Below are 19,019 nucleotides of genomic sequence, written 5' to 3' on the forward strand. Positions count from 1 at the left end.
TTGCCTATGCTGCTCAGAAACACTGAGGTGGCTTCACCCACCTCCCATGGGCACCTGAAGGGATGGCCAAGTTTCCAAGATGTAGCTGTGCTCTGCGTTGTGCTTCTCACCTGCAACTTCTCTAAAAGACAAATGGGCAGCACCGGTGGGACTGGGCACCCCAGCCTCATCCATACAAAACCCAGCCAGAGGGCACTATGCTACCCTGTGACTAGGTGCTAGGGCCCTAAGTTAAGCACCCTGGGGCTGCATGGTGCAGGTCTGCATCGCCAAGCAGACTCCACAAGAGCTACTGGTTTTTGCAGCTCGTTACTGTGAGGACCAAAAGGCAAGTCCAAACAAATGACTGGGGATCCCCTATGCACATTGATGGGGGAAGACATGGATTTACAAATGAGTGGTATGGAGGTTTGTGGGGGCAGGATAGAAAAATTTCCCTGCGGGTTGGTCTTCTGGGCATTTTCCCACCTCTGGAAATGCTGCAGTACTCCTTTGGAGAGCTGAGACAGCACACCAGTCATTTCAACACCTGGGGAATAACTAACTCCTGTTCAAATGCCCTAGGATGTGGCATAAAAAATACAACTGCTAGCAGTAAATTACAAATTTTATTAACATAGTCTCCAAGGGTCATTCAAACATGCTGAATCACAGGCAGCGTTGGTATCCTTTAAGTCATCTGCATTTTTGATTTATACTCGCAGCATTCTTGTGGCTTAATTTTTCTCTTGATTATATAAAAGCAATAAGAACTGTATTTGCTGATTTTTTTTTTTTTTTTGTCAATTTGAAGTTAGGCAGCATTCCATGTTATTTCTTCTCTCTTCTGTTCCTCACAATATAAGTTGTATTCAAGGAAGAGCATTAGTAAAAATAGAGAAAAACAAATGGTATTAGTAAGAAGGCAGATACCAGAAACACCTATGAATAATGCATAAAGCACCTTCTCAAAGAAGCTTCTTTATGCAATAAGTTTTAAAGGTGACATGGCAAAATTTGCACAAAGGTTTTAAATTTTCACAGTTACAGCTTTGGCCTTTGGTTTACACCCACTGATATTTTGAGGGCTCATAAGCTTCTCTCAATGCGGCCTGAAACAGGCCCTTTTTATTTTCCATGGCATCTACAGATGATGTAGGAGCTCTTCACAGGGAAAAGATGCTGTTTTCTCCTTCAGCACCACTGAAAACTTTTTCAAGGTCTTCCGCTGGTCCATGGCTGTAGTGAGAAGCATAGGTCACTATGGGTGGGGCAAAAGCACATTGCTGCTTCAGAGCATCGTGTCTTATTTGTAACGTCGGCAAATTCCCATTGACATGGAGACCAGAAGCTACTGAGTCCACTCACTTCAATGGTGCAATGCCTACTTTTTACACCAGAGAAGTATTTACCTTGCTTGCATTCTTCTAATGGATAGGAAAGCACTGTTCAGATTTTATAATGACAGCTGTAGGGTAATCACCATGGGATTCAGAAAAGAGTCCCTCCTTGGCCCCCAATCCTTATCTCCTAGATGGCGTATGCAGTGGGGGACCATCTACAATTGAAAAATTATTGGTCTTTGGCAAAGGGATGATACCTCACTGGACTACCCTGTGGTTCGTCTAGAGAAAATCCTTTTTTCAAGATAAGCCAGAAGACATGAACTTATCAGTTACACCTGCACAGGGTGATTCATCATATATATTTCACATCTGCCTCAAAACGATCACCTCAATGATCACCTCAGATACTTCAGTGTGACCCGAGGAGTGTGTGAGCGGGTGCAGTGGCCCCATGAGAGCTGCAAGAGTTATCTAGTGGTGGAAAGCTTGGTTTGCCACACTGCTGCAGTGTGCCCTTCATGGGACCCATTCTTTGTGTATTGGCATGGATTACCATTCCATGGAGGACTGTCCATAAATCCCTGATCCCTTTCTGAGCAATCATTTTGCAAGTTGATCATCATAACCATTTATCTCTTAATTTCTTTAAAATAACCCCACCAGGGTCATGCCCTGGTCTTTGATCAAAGAATAAAGCAGATTAGGTATTTCCTTAAGCTGGGGTCACTGCATAACAGTAAGTACCAGTTGCTGAAGTTCTCCAGTGCTCTGGATGTCTGTTACTGCTACACAGAAGCAGTATCCAGGAACCACTGTTTGATTTTTCTGGGGTGAAGTTATCTGAAGCTTGCTCGCAATACAACTTCGGTAGTCGGCACCACAAGCCAATACTACACCCATTACAATCAGTGGCCAATACCTTCCTGCCTCTAAGAAAGATTACATTGGAACTTTTAATAGGAAATTACAAAATAGATTACCTTTTTATTATAAACTTCTTTGTGTGTTTACCTAGAAGCAAAATAATATTAATGTCACCATGGCAAAAAGAAATCTATAATGCTAATGAATCCGTCAAATGAGTTCAGAAGCAAAGATAGCAAGTTGCAAAATTTGTGTGGGCTAAGCAGGAAAGAAAGGATCTCATTCTGATTTAAGTTACACAAACGTCTGTCAGGAGCAATCCCAGGAAACTACGGGACCACTTTACTATAAAGCAAGAGCCAACAAGATGAGCCAGACCTGCAACAAGTGAGTGAACAGGTTCTTTGCACAGGCTTCCTCCTGCTGCATTCCCACCAACTCATGCTCCCTGGTCTCCTTGTGGTGACACAGCCCTGGAGTAAGGACAGCAACCCCCATAAAATGAACAGAGTGCTGCCACAGAGGCCATGGCAGATTTACCAGAAGGTTAACCAGAGATACAGAAGGACATCTGCACTAGGCCAGCATTAGAAACATTAATCAACTATGTGCTTAGGGATACTTACGCTTCCAAAACACCAACGAGAGCATCAATATGAAAAGAATGGACACCACTGTGAGACAGGCAATGAGAATGGCATAGCTGGGAAACTGGAAGGGAGAAGAGAAAAACTTAAAAGGCTTTAGAAGCATGTTTACTTCAGACCTGTTCACGCGGGAGTGGGTTGCCCTAGTAGCTAAGAGCTCTGAAATATCTGCATTGGGCTGGAGTTTGCAATGCTTTTCTGAGCTTGCCTGTACAAAATACGGAGAAGACACATGAGGTTGATCATGATAAACAACATGAATTACCTGTTAGGTATTTAATAAATCTCCTTCTGAAGCATTTGAGCCTAGATTCATCCCACTTAACATGAACTTCTTAATAAGGTGTCTAAAGTAGGAGCTTAGTCACCCTCATCCTTCTCTTAATTAGAGACAGGGAAGCGTAACAACCCTCCTAAGTTGTCTTTGCCTGGTCACACCCCGAGGATGCTACCTCTGCCTCTCTTACAGGGGTGTCAGGGGGATGAGGTTTTTCTGAAGTGTCCAAACCAGATGGGATGGTCACAGGCTTTGGCTCTATCCACTAGAAAGATAAATAGATGGTTCCTGAGCTTCTAAACAAAAGTTCAAACTACTGTTTGCAAACACTGTCCCTTTAGTATGAATACATTGAAAATCACTAGCATGTCCTGGTGTCCTTCTGGCTTCCAGTTAAACACTCTTGAAACAGAGGAAGTTTTACCTTATCTCCATTACCATCATGTTTCTCAGCCTTGCTGTCTGAACTTGCTGAAATCCCTGAAAATAAAAGAGATTGATATTATTACTGGCACAGTCACCTGAAGGAGTGAGGGCCACTGTGGTTGTCACTGCTTTAGTCAAGGAGTAGTGAACTCCCAGGGAATGAGGAGGGCAAAATCTGGCCCCGAGTAGGAGAAATAAAGCACCTTACAACCAAAAGGGAACAGTCTGTTTCCACCACAAATGGTGTATCAGGCAGTTCACTAGGAAATGTCAGTCTTCATCAAAGAAAGAGGAGGCTTCCCAGGGATAGCCCATGAAGCAAGACAGTAGAAACTTGTCTGCTGTGAAGGAGTGTTCACTTCTGTAAGCATGACAAGATGTCATAGAGAGCAGAGGTAGTAAACAAGGTACAAGTCTAAATGGAGGAACTGTCTCAGTTTAATTGTGGTCAGACTTATGTGTGATTGCAGTTTTTGAAAGCTGCATTAGAACTGAAAAACCACAGGAAACATCTTTATGTTCAGACAACTTACCACAGGTTTAAGAAAGCTCTATGAAGATGATGCATTTTTTTTCTATCCAGGGATATTAAGAATAATTTAGTTCTAGTTTTCTAAGCTCTGGAAATAGGGATGAACTAAATGAATGCTCAAGAAGTCTTGCAGCAAACTTTTCTGCTGTTATCCTGTGATCCTACTCTTACTTTTGCTAGTGAATTTAAAGTCACAAAAAGTTAATCTAGGCTTGGGCCTTGGCTCATCATGACCTCATGATACAAAATACTGAAGTATTTAAGTATTTGGAGTGCTTGATCTGTCACTGGAAGCACCCGATGTTTAGCAGCATCTTAAAAACAGAGGAGTCACTCAGCTTAGTGAATCAAAACCTCAGCTTACATCCTATGACAGGAAAGCTTCCATGCCTTAGGTCATGCCCTAATGTATAGAAAGACTGTGATGAGTAGTGCTTTCAAAGGTTTGACAAAAGAACAACCATGCAGCCTCCATCTGAGCAAACTGTACCAGCGACCAGATGAGTCATTTGTCAAGGCATGTGTATGTAACACGCTTGCGGTGCCCAAGACCGCAGCCAAAGGAAACTATATGCATGAGACACCTAGAATGTCGCATGGTGATGGGGGTGATCAGGTGGTCACAAATAATCCCATTAGAAAAAAAATAGCTTTTTTCTTTTTGCCTTTTTTTTTTTTTAACTTTTCAGAGTATGTTATTCAGTAAATAACCTGATCTCCTCCAGATTTCTCAGTTCTGATCAGGTCTTTATGAGAGCTGAGTTGATTTGTCTCCATGTACCAAATAACTTGCTTGCATCTTATCAAAGACATGGACAGGGCACAGGTAGCTCATATGCACGCGACTGTAGCTAGAAATTTGCACTGGAGTAGAAAAGAGATTATGGCTAATAGGCACTACAGCTAAACAAATATAGGTAATAAAACCCTAGCAAGTGCTAAAAATCCCAGGGATACATGAATATTGCATTTTGCCATACACCTGTTTTATGACACCCCTCTTTCGCTCCCACAGAAGAGAACGGTAGTTTAGCAGAACTACCCCCAAATACACAAGAAGTGCATATCTCACTTTGACATGCATGTCCCACAAGTCAAAATTAAACTTTCTGGCAGTGTGCTGCAGCCTGGCTGATGGGAGCAACTATTGCTCCTTACTTTGCATACCTGAAGGACCAAGGGTTCTCTTCGGGGTCTGAAGCATGGTTGGCACTGGCGGGGTTGTTGCTGGGGGAAAGCAGATGAAGACAGAAGAGAAACTAAATCAGAACCTGGTCAGCAGGAACCAACCACCCCAGCCAACCCAACCTATCTGGCAAGAATTGTTTTTGGAGATGGAGGTCTCCCTCAACCATGGGTTTCTCTCCCAGCCACGGTACTAGCAGCAATAAGTTCAGCAACAAATTAGCCTTCTCTTACATTACAATAAGGCTGAAGTTGGTCCATTTAGTGCATTATTTCACAGAGTAAAAGGAGACTGAGTCAAGAACTTAACTTGGCTTATGGCTCTTACTAGACAGTGCTCAGTTATGCTGCAGCATTTCCACACATTATGACAGTTTGGCTCTCGGAAATAACACGACACAAGTTTTTGCATGGGTGGGAGTGTACATGACTCACATAAGCACGGTACTTTTTCTGCTGTTATTGCTTTTGTGGTGGCTCTTTCTAGCTCACAGTCACAATTTAAGTTGCCCCCAGAATCCCAGAGGTAAGACCCTTTGCAAAACTTCCTATTTACAATGGCAGAATATAGGCATTATCCAGAACTATATCAGAAAGATGACAAGTGAGACGGGGTTAGAAACCCTCACAAATGCTCAAGAGACCAGTTTAGTCTCTTCTGTGAGCCCTCTCCAGGGGCATTAAGGAACAGTTTCTTAAACTCTATTTCTGCTGTAAGTCCCTAGGACTAGCAAAAGACCTGCAAAAATCTAAATACTGTGTTTTTAAGAATGAAGAGATTCTTGGCACTAGTTGAAACTAAAAGGACTCTCTTAACAGCCAAACATGATGTGTCATCCTTGAATTTTAGCTTTCCTTTTTTTAAGTCCTCATTTGAAGGCATCTGGTGGGCAGACTGTCACACCTGAATAACTTGAGCCATTCTACTTTCATACTTGACTGAGACACATAAAGTGCAAACTTCATGTAAGTTTGTTCATTTCTCAGATACGGTATGATTTTGTATACCGGTTCCTTTTCTCTTGAAGGAATGACTGATAGTTGTGGTAATTGCCTGCTGCTTTCCATCATGACCAACATGTTGAGCACTGGAGAGCTGAGCCTGTAGCCACATCCGGCTGAATATATTCGGTGAGGTTCAAAGCTCACAAGACTCAGGGGGGATTTAAAATTGAAAGCTCAATGAAATAGAATTATTAATAATAACAGCCATATGTGATGACAAATCGGATATCTGAGAATTCAGCTTGGATGGTGACAAAGACCAGTTCTTAACTTCTCTCAGACCTGAGATACCTGACAGAGTGAGTGACTTAAAATCTACTTCCTTTGGAGGCTTAAAAACATGTTTTTCTCAGCTGTTGTTTCACCCTGATTTCAAACAATTTCTGTGTGAACCCCAGATACCTCTTACTTCCAGATGCAATGAATAGCTATCAGTACATGTTTGGTACACTCTTAAGAATAGTCAATACTTTTGCTTATGACAACTTCATTTCTCTGAACATGCAACTTCTGACCTTGCAACGTTATCCTACTCACCTGCAGTTGGCACATCTTCCACCATGAGAGAAGTGTAAGCACTTTTAGTTCCCTCTGCAGTCGGATGTGTACTTGGGAATTCGGTAGTCACTGAAACAGAGTAAAAAGTAATGCTTATAAAGATCACTGATTAGGAGGGTCTTCATATGGCATTCAAAATTGCTTGCACAGTTCTGCATCTGCAACTAAGAGGTGAAAATCTGCACCTCGGTTTTCATGTCTGCAGCTCATCCTACCCAGATAACTGATGTACTTTACTACCATGGCCAGTGGTTAGATGTTTTAATTGTTCAGCTGTGGATGTAATTAATTGTTGCCCAGTTTAACTGTGGCGCGTTGTGATGGCTGGAAGACAAGAGATAGTACAGAAAAGCTGTCCTCAGAGGTTCAGGTCAGAAAGAACTTCAAGTGATAGAAGACCCAAAAAATGTACAAAAAACAGCCTTGTGTGCAGACATCAATCTGTGGAAAAGAAGTCACTGATGTGGATGAAGTAGCAACCTAGGAATGGCTAGGATGATAATAGGTCACTCTGATCAACTAAATATTAATAATAACAGCAGCCTTCATATGGGATGACAATGTAAGTACTCTATTTTAAGCATGTTTTGAATTCTCACTGACTTTATTGCTCAGGCAGAACATGCTCTAAACTAACCTTTTCAGCAGACCATTTCAATTGTCTTTCCCAAATCAAGAAAAAAATTAGTGCATGGTTCAGTGAATCTCTTACTCCATCCCAGGTGCAGGACTTTGCATTTATTTCTGTTGTACTTCATGAGGTTTCTGTCACATTATTTCTCCAGCCTGTTAAAACCCCTCTGAATGCAAGCCGGACCCTCTGCTATCTTGGCCATTCACCCCAGTTTGGCATCATCCACAACATTTGACCTGTGTTTCCTTAAACCTACTGAGACATACCTATAGGCATCTTGGAGAAAACTTCCCAGATACAAATATAAGTATCTGGAGAGTCTCTATGATGCCAGAGTCAGGCTAACACATCTCTGCTACACAGAAAAAAGAAAGGATTGGTGCTGGTTACCCTTTGTACCTGCAGGAAGAGGGACAGATTCTGCTGAGCAGAACATGTCGTCATCTTCAGTCCTCACGTCAGCTGCTTGGAAACCAGTTGGAAAATCTGGGAGAGCACTGATTGCCACCATGGTTGCTGGAAAAGTATCATTTTCTGTCACAGCAAACGTTGGGGGTGCAATGGTTTCCAGTGTAATTACTGCTGGAGACTCGGTGGTTGCAGTTGTTGCTGGGGGGACAGTGGTTGTCAGGAGGACAGCAGTCTCTGCTGTTGCTTGATGATCAGTGGTTGCAGTTGTTGCTTCGGGGACGGTGGTTGTTAGGAGGACAGCAGTCTCTGCTGTTGCTTGATGATCAGAGGTTGCTTGGGGAGCAAAAGTTGTTTTTCTAAAAGGCTTGCGGGAAACGGGAGCCTTTCTCCTGGTGGTTGTCATCACTGGAGGGGCTGCGTGGAAAAAACATAGCCAAGAGAAAAGCTAGATCAGACCATTCACAACCGACCCTGAGGAAAGCCAACCCAGAAATGAATGAAAATTATCTAGCTGCTAAAATACTGAGAATGAAGGTGGGAGAGTCGCTATTTAAAAAGGTTGTTTAATTAGCAGAAAACAAGCCCCAGCCAGAGCGATTCCCAGATTAACAGATTTGCCTTTTTTTCTTTTTGTAGGTCTCGAACACGCCCTCCTCGACCCTTTTACAGAAATGGGAGGGCCAGAACCTTCTGTGGTAGAGCCCAAAAACTTGCAAACTTTGTGATTTTGCTTTTCAATGTCCTCATAAAAACAAAATAAATAAAAAAAGCTCGATTTTCAGCTACAAGCTTCTTGCTAAACTTTTCAACCGATCCTTTTTTATGAACTCTGTTGCCCTCAAACTCAGGGATAGACATGGGATTGCAGCATTTTTCCCCCACTCTTGTTATACTGCTTACAAAATGCATACAAGACTGCTGTGTACATCATCACCAATTGCACTCCTAAACACCCTGTAAAAGTCAGAAAAAAAATTGTCTTTCTGCAGTGTGGAGGGTGGGTATCATCTTTTTTCTGTGCTTTGCAATGCTTTTCAGCCTCTTCTCGACTTTGTAAGACCCTTACTTTATCCTGCAGCTCAGCAAAATAATACGAAGGGGAAAAAGTCCTTCAAGACTCTGAGACAAAATTTCTAAACATGTGGGTCTCCTTATGACATGAACCAAATGAAAGCCTTTTTGGTGTTGGGGTTAACCCCAAATGAAAAACTGAATTTCATTCCAAGGGCTCTTCAAATGATAAATCCCTTTTTTAATTCCATCATCTTTTAAACCATCAAATATAGCTACACAAGAGAAATTAAATATTTCATTTGAAAGGCAAAAAAAGGGTAAAAGTTACTATTTTCTCATCAAAACTGCTTATTGAATATAATTCAAATTGGCAACTGGTTGCAGACCTCCCTTCAAAACTGCGTAATTTAGGAAAAACAATTTTTGCCAAAACAAACAAACAAACAAACAAAAAAAGCACAGATAAACTCCAATTTTAAGCTCCTATCCAGTGAGAGGTTTCTCCCTGCTGGCTGTATCATGAAGGTCCCCAAACTCACCTCTGACCACTTTCAGCTGCATGTTCTGTTTGATGTCGTTGAACCAACCCGGGATCTCTATGCGGCAGCAGTATGTACCTGCATCTTCTGCCTTCACTTTCCCAATTGTGAGAGACACATCTCCATAGGAAATATAGCCCCGGAGACTGTATCTCTGAGATTTTCTGAATGTCACCCTATTCCCAGTGGTGTGCAAAATTTTGTTATTGCACTTTGAATTTGGGCAGGGGCCTCTGCCCCAGCACATATCGGAGATGTCCTTATGTCGTGCCACCTGGTAGAAGCAAGGCAACTGAACAGGTTGCCCTATTACTCCTGTAACAACAGCTTCGGATGCTGTGTGCGCTGTCAGGGAAGAACAAGGAAAGATGAGTGTTGGCAGTCTCCAATGCGTGACTCTACCTATGCAACACAGTGAGGCTGGAAAAGAAACACTCCTGCCTGCAGGCAGGCCACAGTTACTGATCCCCCAAGCCTTCCCCTGGAGCCTGTGGCAGCTAATGGCCCGGGGCACTATGGGCAGCAGCCAGGAGCTCGCAGACATTGGCTTGCTGCTGGAGGGCTCCATGCTCTGGCCCCGGCCAGCTGCTGGAGGGCTGCTCACGAAACACATCGCTCACGTCAAACACATGGTGAGCGAAGCTGAGGTCTGTCACTGGCAGCCCGAGTGCAGACTAGACCTGTGCAGATGGAATTTGGGAACTCTGCTCCCATCCCATCCCCTCTCCTAAGAGACTGTTTGAAAGTTGTTCAGAAACCTGGTGTGAAATACATCTGGTTTTGTCAGTCCACCATCATCTCCCTCAAAAAGAAAATGCTGTCATAGTTGCCTTTCACTGACAGTCTCAATAGCAGGGTCCAAAATACCTATTCATGTGTGAAATTAGGGCCTAATTAAGCTGGCAGAGCAGTGGGATCTGTCTATGGGAACCTATTCTCAGAAAGTGCACTACTTTTTCTGTTTCTGAGCAAGCCCTGCCAACTATCCCAGTTACCTTGCAGAGCACTGTGTACATAGAAGCTTTAACTGCTAGCGTTATAGTGATGTTAAAAGGAGCATATGCATGCTTTCCTTGTGCTCTTACTCTTAATGACCAGCTTTACTTGGTGTTTACAGCCAATACCCACCTTAGCATCTGGTTTGAATCTTTGCTACATATTGTTCCCTCCTAACTGTCTACGCAGTTCCCAGATTGCCCTAAAAGGGATTTCTTCTTCATGAAAAGCACTATATGAAAAAGGTTCCCATACAGGAACAAATCTTTTCTGGTTTACATTCATCTAGTCTGTGTCAGTCCTCCTACCTTGTTGCCTTTTTCCCTCATGTTATCATTTACATATGGTGGAGCAGGAACTGAGGGACTGGATCTGGTCCTCTGCTGCAGCAAGAGGATCATCCCACAGATCTGATGTCTCATGGCCAGCTTGCTTACCCCAAAAAGGACTTAGAGCAGTTGCTGCTATTACAACCAGCTTTGGCCCTGGTTTGCCAAACACTTCTATTTTGCCAGCTGTTTGAATGCCTTTTCTTCTTGGCATGACTCCCAGATAGCAAACAGATGCTTCCAACTGTGTCCATGTCTCTTTTGTTTTGTCTTTAATGGACTATTCCCCAGGTGAGGTTTTAGTCTGTGGCAGGCTGCCTCATGACTTGTTATTGGGATGACATTTCAGTTTCATGATTGCTTATCCCATTGGCAAGATAAGCCAACTCGTTCAGGTTTCCACAGCTCCAAATGCTAAAAGAGTAGAGGCAGACAAAACAACATGCAATATGGTGTGAAGGGCAGAAGCTTTTGCAGTGAAATGAAAGTAGGATGTGCCAAAAAATGAATTCCTGAATACAGGATAAGGCTTTGCAAGATGGCTGCTTGTTTTAGTCCTTGGAAAGGGTAGGTTCATTTGCCTTGTTACAGCAAAACAAACAGAAAACAGCCTCTTTCTGTGACGACAGAACAAAACAGTTCATCCAGTTGACCTTGAAAGTATCCCTAGGGGAGCAGGGGGTTAGCCACTGAGTGGGTTAACACATATTTTCAAGTCACCCTAACAAAGATGTGTGCAACACCAAGACCAGCTTGAACTGTTCCTGGAGTTAAGGTCACTGCTGCTTGAGGAGAAATGGGCTCATCTTTTCTTCTTATTTCATCCCAGTCCTGCACAGCACAAAAGCAGCTTCATTAAGCAATCCTTTAACAAATGAAAATTTGTCTGCTCTTCTCTTTGGAAGAAGCAGAGCCCTGAACTTATTAAATAAATAAATAAAAAGAAGAAGAGGGAAGACACAAGGCACCAGAGTGTCTCCAGTGCAGTTTCCCACCAGTATTGGTGCTAGAAAGTTACAGGTTTTGCAGTTTCAAATCCTCTTTTAATCTATGTGAAGCTAATGTTGCTAACATCTGCCTGCACTGCAGGTTGGTATGGAAAGCTTCAATACCTCACAGCCTTGAATCAAGTGTGAACCTCTGCAAGGACTAACTAACTTCCTTCTCAGTTGCAGCCTTTTCTGCAGACACATCTTCCAAAAACAATAGTAAATAGGGCTGAATGAACATGTCTTTGAAATTAAGAGGCTCCTGAGACTGTTATACTGTGACACCCTAGTCTTACTGTGAGAGGAATCCTACCCTTGTCCATGGCAGTGACCCTCCTAGGCATCCATATTTGACCCAAGGCACCCTGAGCATCAGCTATGCCTGGGTAGTCCCACTGAAGTCAGTGAGGTTTGCCACTCTAAGTCCTTAATCCAAGTGAGAGAGAAATGGACTCCAGATGTTTAATATATCTTCCAAAATAGAAAGGGGTATTCATAATTGTTCAGATCATACAGATATACACATATTTTAATATAGTCTTTCTTGAACCAACCCTCAGTGACAGTTGGTATTAAGCAGTAACTCCAATAGTTGCTGTTGTAGTGGTCTTCTCTCCCGTGGACTGGTCATTGGATGGACAAAGACATACATCCTCCAGCCAAGACAGCTGGTTGAAAAAGAATTTTTTTTCTTGATCTATTTCTGGAATAATTTTCCTTCTTTGTAGAAGATACCTGGCATCTTTTCCCAATCAACCTATTTTTTTTTATTTCTTCTTGAAGCTTCTGTACTGATGAAATTGCAAAGAAAATGACTGATAAACAGAAAAGAAGCATTTAACTGCCCACTCTACTGGTTTCCTGAATCTCAAGACTACCCATTCTCAGCACCAAGCCGAGTTAAAGAAAAGGTAACAAAAAGCCATTCTCACCCTTCAGTAGCTCTGCATATAAGAAAGTTTTTGAAAATAAGACCAAACGGAGGCAAGTACCTCCGATTTATTTTGAGGCTGAAGATACGGCAAGGAAAGAGCCCTCCTGTTTCTTCTGCTGAGACTGGCAAAAGACAAAAAATATTACAGAATTCCCTGGACTACAGGAAAGTGCCAGCGAAGCTCCACTTGTGCAGCAGACACCGTGGAGGTTGTGTTACCTTGCCTCAAAGGGGCATGGATCACCTCTTGCCTCTCAATGTATCCTGCCACTGACCAAACTTTTCCACTACTTTTCAGATCAATTTAAGAACTTCGCCGTTGCGGTACGCAATATTTCATCCTGGCAGAGGTTAGCCAATTAATATTTAGTCATCTGAGACAGAATTTCCTGAAATGCCTAAGTGATTTAAAAGCACAAGTCCTATTAGGAGCCCCACTGAAAGTGGATGAACTCACATTCCTGAGCCACCTCGGACAACTTGGAAACTGCACTGCTGATGCCTAAGTGCGCATGCAGAAATGTAGCCGACACCAATCATGCTTGCAAGACCCAGCCTCTCAAGTTACTCTTCTTTGACTTCTTTTTTAGGATTCAGATTTTAGATGGGTGAACTGAACACTTGAGAGCAAAAGGAGAGGAATGTCCAACCATGCTTTCCCATACGCAGTTCATAGCAGCAGACAGCCCTCAGAGTTTCAGAAAATTCTTTCTTTATCATGTATATACATTCATTACCCTGTCATTTCAAATCCCTAGCTTGGGCTGTGTCAGCACTGTAGTGTGGTGGAGAGACAGATGAAGCAGCAAAGCCAGCAGTACACATTTAAGAGCAGTAAAGAAATTAGATAATTTGGGGGTACAGGGGAACTAACCAAGCCTATACACAGAGGAAACCACAAACGTTTTTTAAAAGAAAAAAAAAAATCTCCATCAGTATTAACTCAGTTAAGAAAACTTCTGAAGTTCTGTATACAACTACGACCTTTTTCACCGTTTTGTTTTCACAAAACAGGTGTCACTGATTTTAATTTTACAAAATTTTTGTTTTCTGAGCAAGCACACAAAAAGCAGGTGAAGACTCACCTATCAAGATCTGTATCATAATCCAGTGAAACAGCACAAAATGGGACATTTTAGCTGATGGAGATTCCAGGGCAGCAAGTGGAAGGAAAGAAAAGTAGATCTTATACTTTCTAGAGATGCTGAGTTAGCCCCACTGAAGTCTCATTTCTCCATTTCCAGATTTTATGTACTGCAACCGCTTCTTTCCTACGCTTCCGGATAGAAGCCAGTCAAAAGGGATTATTCTCCTGCTGTATTTAGCAATAGTGCGGCCTCACTTTGAGTACTGTGTGCAGCTCTGGGCCCCACAATTTAAGAAGGATGTTCAGGTCCTTGAATGCGTCCAGAGGAGGCCAACAAAGCTGGTGAAAGGGCTGGAAGGCATGTCCTGTGAGGAGCAGCTGAGGACTCTGGGTTTGTCTAGTTTGGACAAAAGGATGTTGAGGGGGGACCTCATTGCTCTCTACAGCTTCCTGAGGAGGGGACATGGAAAGGGAGGTGCTGATCTCTTCTCCCTGGTATCCAGTGATAGGATGTGTCGGAATGGTTCAAAGCTGCGCCAGGGGAGGTTTAGACTGGACAATGGGAAGCATTTCTTTACCGAGAGGGTGGTCAAACACTGGAACAGGCTTCCTAGAGAGGTGGTCGATGCCCCAAGCCTGTCAGTGTTTAAGCAGCATTTGGACAATGCCCTTAACAACATGCTTTAACTGTTGGTCAGCCCAGTGGTCAGGCAGTTGGACTAGATGATCATTGTAGGTCCCTTCCAACTGAACTATTCTATTCCATCCCATTCCCATTCTATCCTATCCCATTCTATCCCATTCTATCCTATTCTCCTTTCCTCTTCCAAAACACTCAGCATGGTACTACCACCAGAGATTTCAATATACTATTTGTTTTGCCTTTCCATGGAACTCTTAAGGCCCATTACCGTTCTGCGGTGCTGCGCAGCAAGAACAAGCTCTGTGCTCTTACACTCCTAAAAATTTGGCTTAGTCTCCACCTCTGACTTTGTCTTTGCTTACATTTTCTTAATCCCTTCATTTCCCCCGATTCTGCCTTCTGCTTGAAGACCTCTCTCTTTCTTTCCCCGTTTCATATTTTCTATTTGCAAAGACAGCCTTGGAGGAACTCTCACAAATGTTTTCTCACCAAAACAACATCCTTCCCAAAGATCTGCAACACCATCTCCAAGAAGTATTTTTTACTCTTTCTGACTTTATTTACTTTCTGACCAATTGATAAAGAAGTTCTCCGGAAGTTCTTCTCTGGAAAAGATGAGTAATAAACCAAAAGTAATTCAGGGCATTAAGGTCAGGAATGAAGAATTGCAGATGGACAAAATTCTGTGCAAATAAATGTAGCATGGTGCAAACAGGAGAGCAATTCCAAGTTTTAATGATAAAATGATGGGCTTTAACCAGACATTACCCCCTCAGGAATGAGATTTTGGGCTTATCATGAGTAGTCAAGCCCATGAAAATATCACCCCTCTGCTTGGTAGCATAGAAAAAAGCAAATCAAATTTTAGCAGGTATTAGTAAAGCCATAGAAAACAAAGCAGAAGACAGTATTACACCACTCTACAAATCTACCTTGGATTCTATGTATAGTTCTAGTTCCTTCAAAAGCGTATCTTAGATGCAGCAAGGGTACCAGGAAGGGCAAAAAGAATGGTGGAAAGTATGGAAGAGCTTCCACAGGAAGATTAGATGGGTAATCCAAGATGAGTCAGCCTTGAAAAGAGATAACCTAAGGGGCACCACGAACAGCTCTACAAAATCTTGAATAGCACAGGAAGGTTGAAGAGGGATTAGTTGTTTGATATCCCCCCCCCGACACAGCATCAGAGAAGGACTCTTGTGCTTGCAGACCTGTTGGACTCAGTAGTACATTGGAGTAGGAGGCTACCTCTCATTAGCATCCTCATCCATCACACCACCGCTACCTTACAGTGGCAAGAAGTAGATCCCCGACAGACTAGGCTACAGCAAAGCCAGGATGCCTGGTTTCTTTCACCAGCATGTAGCCAACTGCTGCTGCTGTAGCCAACTTAGTGGCAGATTCAAGCAGCGTGAAGCTCAGAGAACTATTCTGAATCGAAGTGATGCCGGAATGCTGCTCTGTACCTTCACATGCTTCAGTGCAGCATAAACAGCAACCAGTGGGGACAGACACAACAATACAGCAGTGTCTTATTGTCAACATTATAAGGCAGGTTAACCAGCAATCGGTAAAATATCTAATTTGCTATGTTTGACCAGGTACAGTTTATACAGTGCCAAGTACACACAACCCCAGCTGTTTTGTGAACAGAACTAATGAAACCTGATGTGTCCAATATCCTGGAGACTTTTTCCCTGCAATGATCCCAGTTTCTCCTTTGTCTCCCATTAAGCAGTGGCTGCAAGCCCATGCCCAGCTGATGCCAGTGCAGGGAGCAGCTGAATCCCACCTGGGGCACAAATTCGGAGCTTTATCCAGCTACTAATTTCCATGAAGCTTGTCAAAGCAGAATTGGTCGGTATGTTGCAGGTGACTAGGGAAGGAAGAGGATAAACACAGCATCACATCAGCTTTGTTTCTTTAGCAAGACTGGGCTAAATGCAGCAGAGTAGAAAAAGGCCACCCAAAATCCAAGCGTGCTGGGAAGAACCAGAAAAATAGGCCTTGCTTTCTGCTCCTGTACTGCTATCTAGTGGCTTCTTGCAGGCAGAAAAGGAAAGGCAGAGAGCTGTCTCAAAAATATCAGTGTGCAGCTCGTTAGCCTTATCACGCTCAATGTGCTGCCAGTTTGTGTGCAGCTGGATAATCTCTTAATAGGTGAACCGGCTCCAAGTGCCACCTGCTCATCTCTGGGGCTCATTTTGAAATGCCTGTTCCAAGATCACTGACACAAGCAGAAGTAATGAAAAACCACACGGAGCTTCGGCCTGCGTGTATTTGTATGTATTACACTGCATATCCAAGGCGCAGTTCTTGCTCCGCACAACCTTTGCAAAGTCTGTTTACCAAGTAACTGCACAGCAGAAAGGAAACTTTAATGAAGATTTTGGTTATTAGATATTCTAGAACTGTATTTTACATGGAAAACTCACTGAATTAGCCTGTAATATTAAGAAAAAAATCCTTATGGGCAAGCAGTTTTCATGATTAGCAGTCTTAAGGATGGTCTTCAAACTCCTTAAGAGCACGAGTAGTTGGAATCAGATAATTTTGGAAACCCCACACTTGTCTAACTCTGACCCCAGTAGAGATTGATTTGGTAAAATTGCAGAAAGAAGAAATTGCTGAAGATATTTTCTGAGATTTAGTTCACAGACCAGATCAGACTTCCTCCAGCTCCAGTCATGGGCTAGAGCCCGCAGCAGCAACATGCTCAGCCAGGCAGAAGGAAAGCAACATCTGCAGTAGGGTCAGTAATTTTAGTCTAGTAATTGCTACTAACAAATACAAAAATACAGTCTAACACCAGCAGGTCCTTTCTAGTTTCGGTACCTTCTTACACAAAGCAACACGTGACATGAAGACAGAAAGTGGCAGAGCTGGTTTCCTCCATCACTTTTCCTGGCCCAGGGACCAGTCATCACCTAATATCTGTGCTCCCACGCTGAGCTCTTCAGTCAACCGCGAATTCACTTCCACATTTTCAACCTTTTAGGCCTGCTCCAACAGAGCCCCAAGACAACGCACAGCACAAGTGAAAATACAAAGCACACCAGGGTCACCTATGCCAACTTGCTTTCCATTTCTTCCTTCCTCAACAGGACGAGGAGACTTTCCCTCCTTCGTGAGTCTTTACAAGCACACTCACCTGCAATATCCCACCTTAGCCAGGCTCTCCAGGACTCCTGGGGGAAAATGCTCCCCTCCCCAGCCAGCTCAAGCCCTCCCATCGCTACCAGCTAGGGGAAGGAGGGGTAACTGCTCCACTGACCCCAGCTCCCCTTAAAGCACAACCAGACCGTGGCCTCAAGTGTCTCAGCTGTTAACATAAATACCTACTGATTTGATTATTGTTTCTTTATGCCTCATTGTATAATACAGCTTTGTTCTTTGCATGACTCCCTTGAAAATGATGAACTCAACAATAGAAAGTTTCAGTCAGTCTGTGAGTCTTCCCTGTGGCAGCAATGCCTGCTTTAGGTATTCCACACTGCTGCTTGGGATGAGCTTCAGGGCAAAATCTGTACTGACCAATATTTGGCAAGAGTTGGTCTCTCTCCTGCCTGTACTACTTTTGTGCTCTTTCAGGAAGTCCCCAGCCTCTATTTAAAAATGTGTTCTTAAAAAAGATTGGGGAAAATTATTCTTCCACTTCAAGCTGATTTGGGTGTGTTGTGTCTATTGCTCAACAATGCATAAAATGTTGATTCATACTCACGGGGCTGCCTCAATTTAAGTAAACCAAAGTTTAGTGTTACAGAGAATAAAAACCGAGAGCCATGTCTAACTGAGCAGCAATGGAGGAAAGGCCACAGATACTCCCCATTTATGAGCTAAAGGCCATCGAACAAATCCAGCATGAGACATTAGAATTGTTTGGTATCTAGAGGGGTGTAAAGGCAGGGCAAACTTTCAGCCAATATTTTGTGCAATGTCCATGACTTCTCCACAAGCTAAGAAAAGTAAGAATTTAATTAACTTTACAAAGTAGTTATTTTTTTGTTCAGTTGTTTTAGAGGCCTAGAAGTGAGACTTTCCACCCTGAGGACTTCTCAGGACATAGGCAGGCCCGAGGAGAAAGCCATAGAAAAAGTGACGTATTTTGCAGAGGAAAACACACTTAGTCATAGTTCTCTGAAAACAAGCCGTGAATATTCTGCACGTTGAAGTACTGATCCTGTAGGCTCCGAGGACACCCCATGAGAGGGTGAGCATCAATACCTCCTCCAGATTTAACTGTGGGTGGACAGGAATTAGTACATTGCAATTACTGAGCTGTTACCAGGACTGGGTATACCTGACTTCAGTGAAAATTCAACTAAATGTATATTGAAATACTAGTACCACCAAGTTTTTCCATGCATCATCTTTGTCACGGCGGCTATGAGATCGTGTCTGCCCTCCGATGGCATGGGCTCTTCTGTAGCTGGCAGATACAATACACAGTGAAGACAAACTTTTAAAAAACGTGTGTGGTTTTCCTTTTGTGATGGAGTAGCCATTCTGGCACTTCCTCTTTTTTCCAAAAAGGAAGAGAGAATTTGAAGCAGATAATAAATATAATGGTAACTTTCATTAGGGTTTGATAAGTGGATTCTGGAATTTTCCATTCAAGCCAGTA

The 19,019-nt window shown here is 43.0% G+C and overlaps 1 protein-coding gene across 6 annotated transcripts; it reads right to left on the reverse strand.

Moving 5' to 3' along the window:
- Positions 1–589: 589 nt before the first annotated feature.
- On the reverse strand, positions 590–13,870 carry LOC143166072 (uncharacterized). Of its 6 annotated transcripts, XM_076350122.1 has the most exons (10): positions 13,751–13,866; positions 9,418–9,762; positions 7,844–8,278; positions 6,799–6,888; positions 5,239–5,298; positions 3,538–3,593; positions 2,816–2,900; positions 2,568–2,662; positions 2,306–2,336; positions 590–826 (listed from the first exon to the last, which is right to left on the reverse strand). In XM_076350122.1, exons 1-9 carry the CDS (start codon positions 13,797–13,799, stop codon positions 2,313–2,315), a joined length of 1,239 nt encoding a protein of 412 aa, XP_076206237.1. In that variant the 5' UTR covers positions 13,800–13,866; the 3' UTR covers positions 590–826; positions 2,306–2,312. The 6 variants fall into 6 exon arrangements, with proteins under 6 accessions (XP_076206237.1, XP_076206241.1, XP_076206240.1 ...); XM_076350126.1 differs by lacking the exon at positions 2,568–2,662 and having other exon boundaries at positions 7,853–8,278; positions 13,751–13,869; XM_076350125.1 differs by lacking the exon at positions 2,568–2,662 and having other exon boundaries at positions 13,751–13,869.
- Positions 13,871–19,019: the final 5,149 nt, after the last annotated feature.

Source organism: Aptenodytes patagonicus, chromosome 12 (genome assembly GCF_965638725.1).
Source record: "Aptenodytes patagonicus chromosome 12, bAptPat1.pri.cur, whole genome shotgun sequence".
In the NCBI taxonomy this organism is placed as follows: Eukaryota; Metazoa; Chordata; class Aves; order Sphenisciformes; family Spheniscidae; genus Aptenodytes; species Aptenodytes patagonicus.

What these genes read in the sequence shown, in the direction of transcription:
- LOC143166072 (XM_076350121.1), bottom strand. Translation starts at nt 13,799, where the DNA reads ATGTCCCATTTTGTGCTGTTTCACTGGATTATGATACAGATCTTGATA. An exon ending in GAGAACCCTTGGTCCTTCAG is followed by an intron (nt 3,594 to 5,238) that starts GTATGCAAAGTA and finishes TTTTATTTTCAG; the next exon opens with GGATTTCAGCAAGTTCAGAC. An exon ending in ATGATGGTAATGGAGATAAG is followed by an intron (nt 2,901 to 3,537) that starts GTAAAACTTCCT and finishes TCTCCCTTCCAG; the next exon opens with TTTCCCAGCTATGCCATTCT.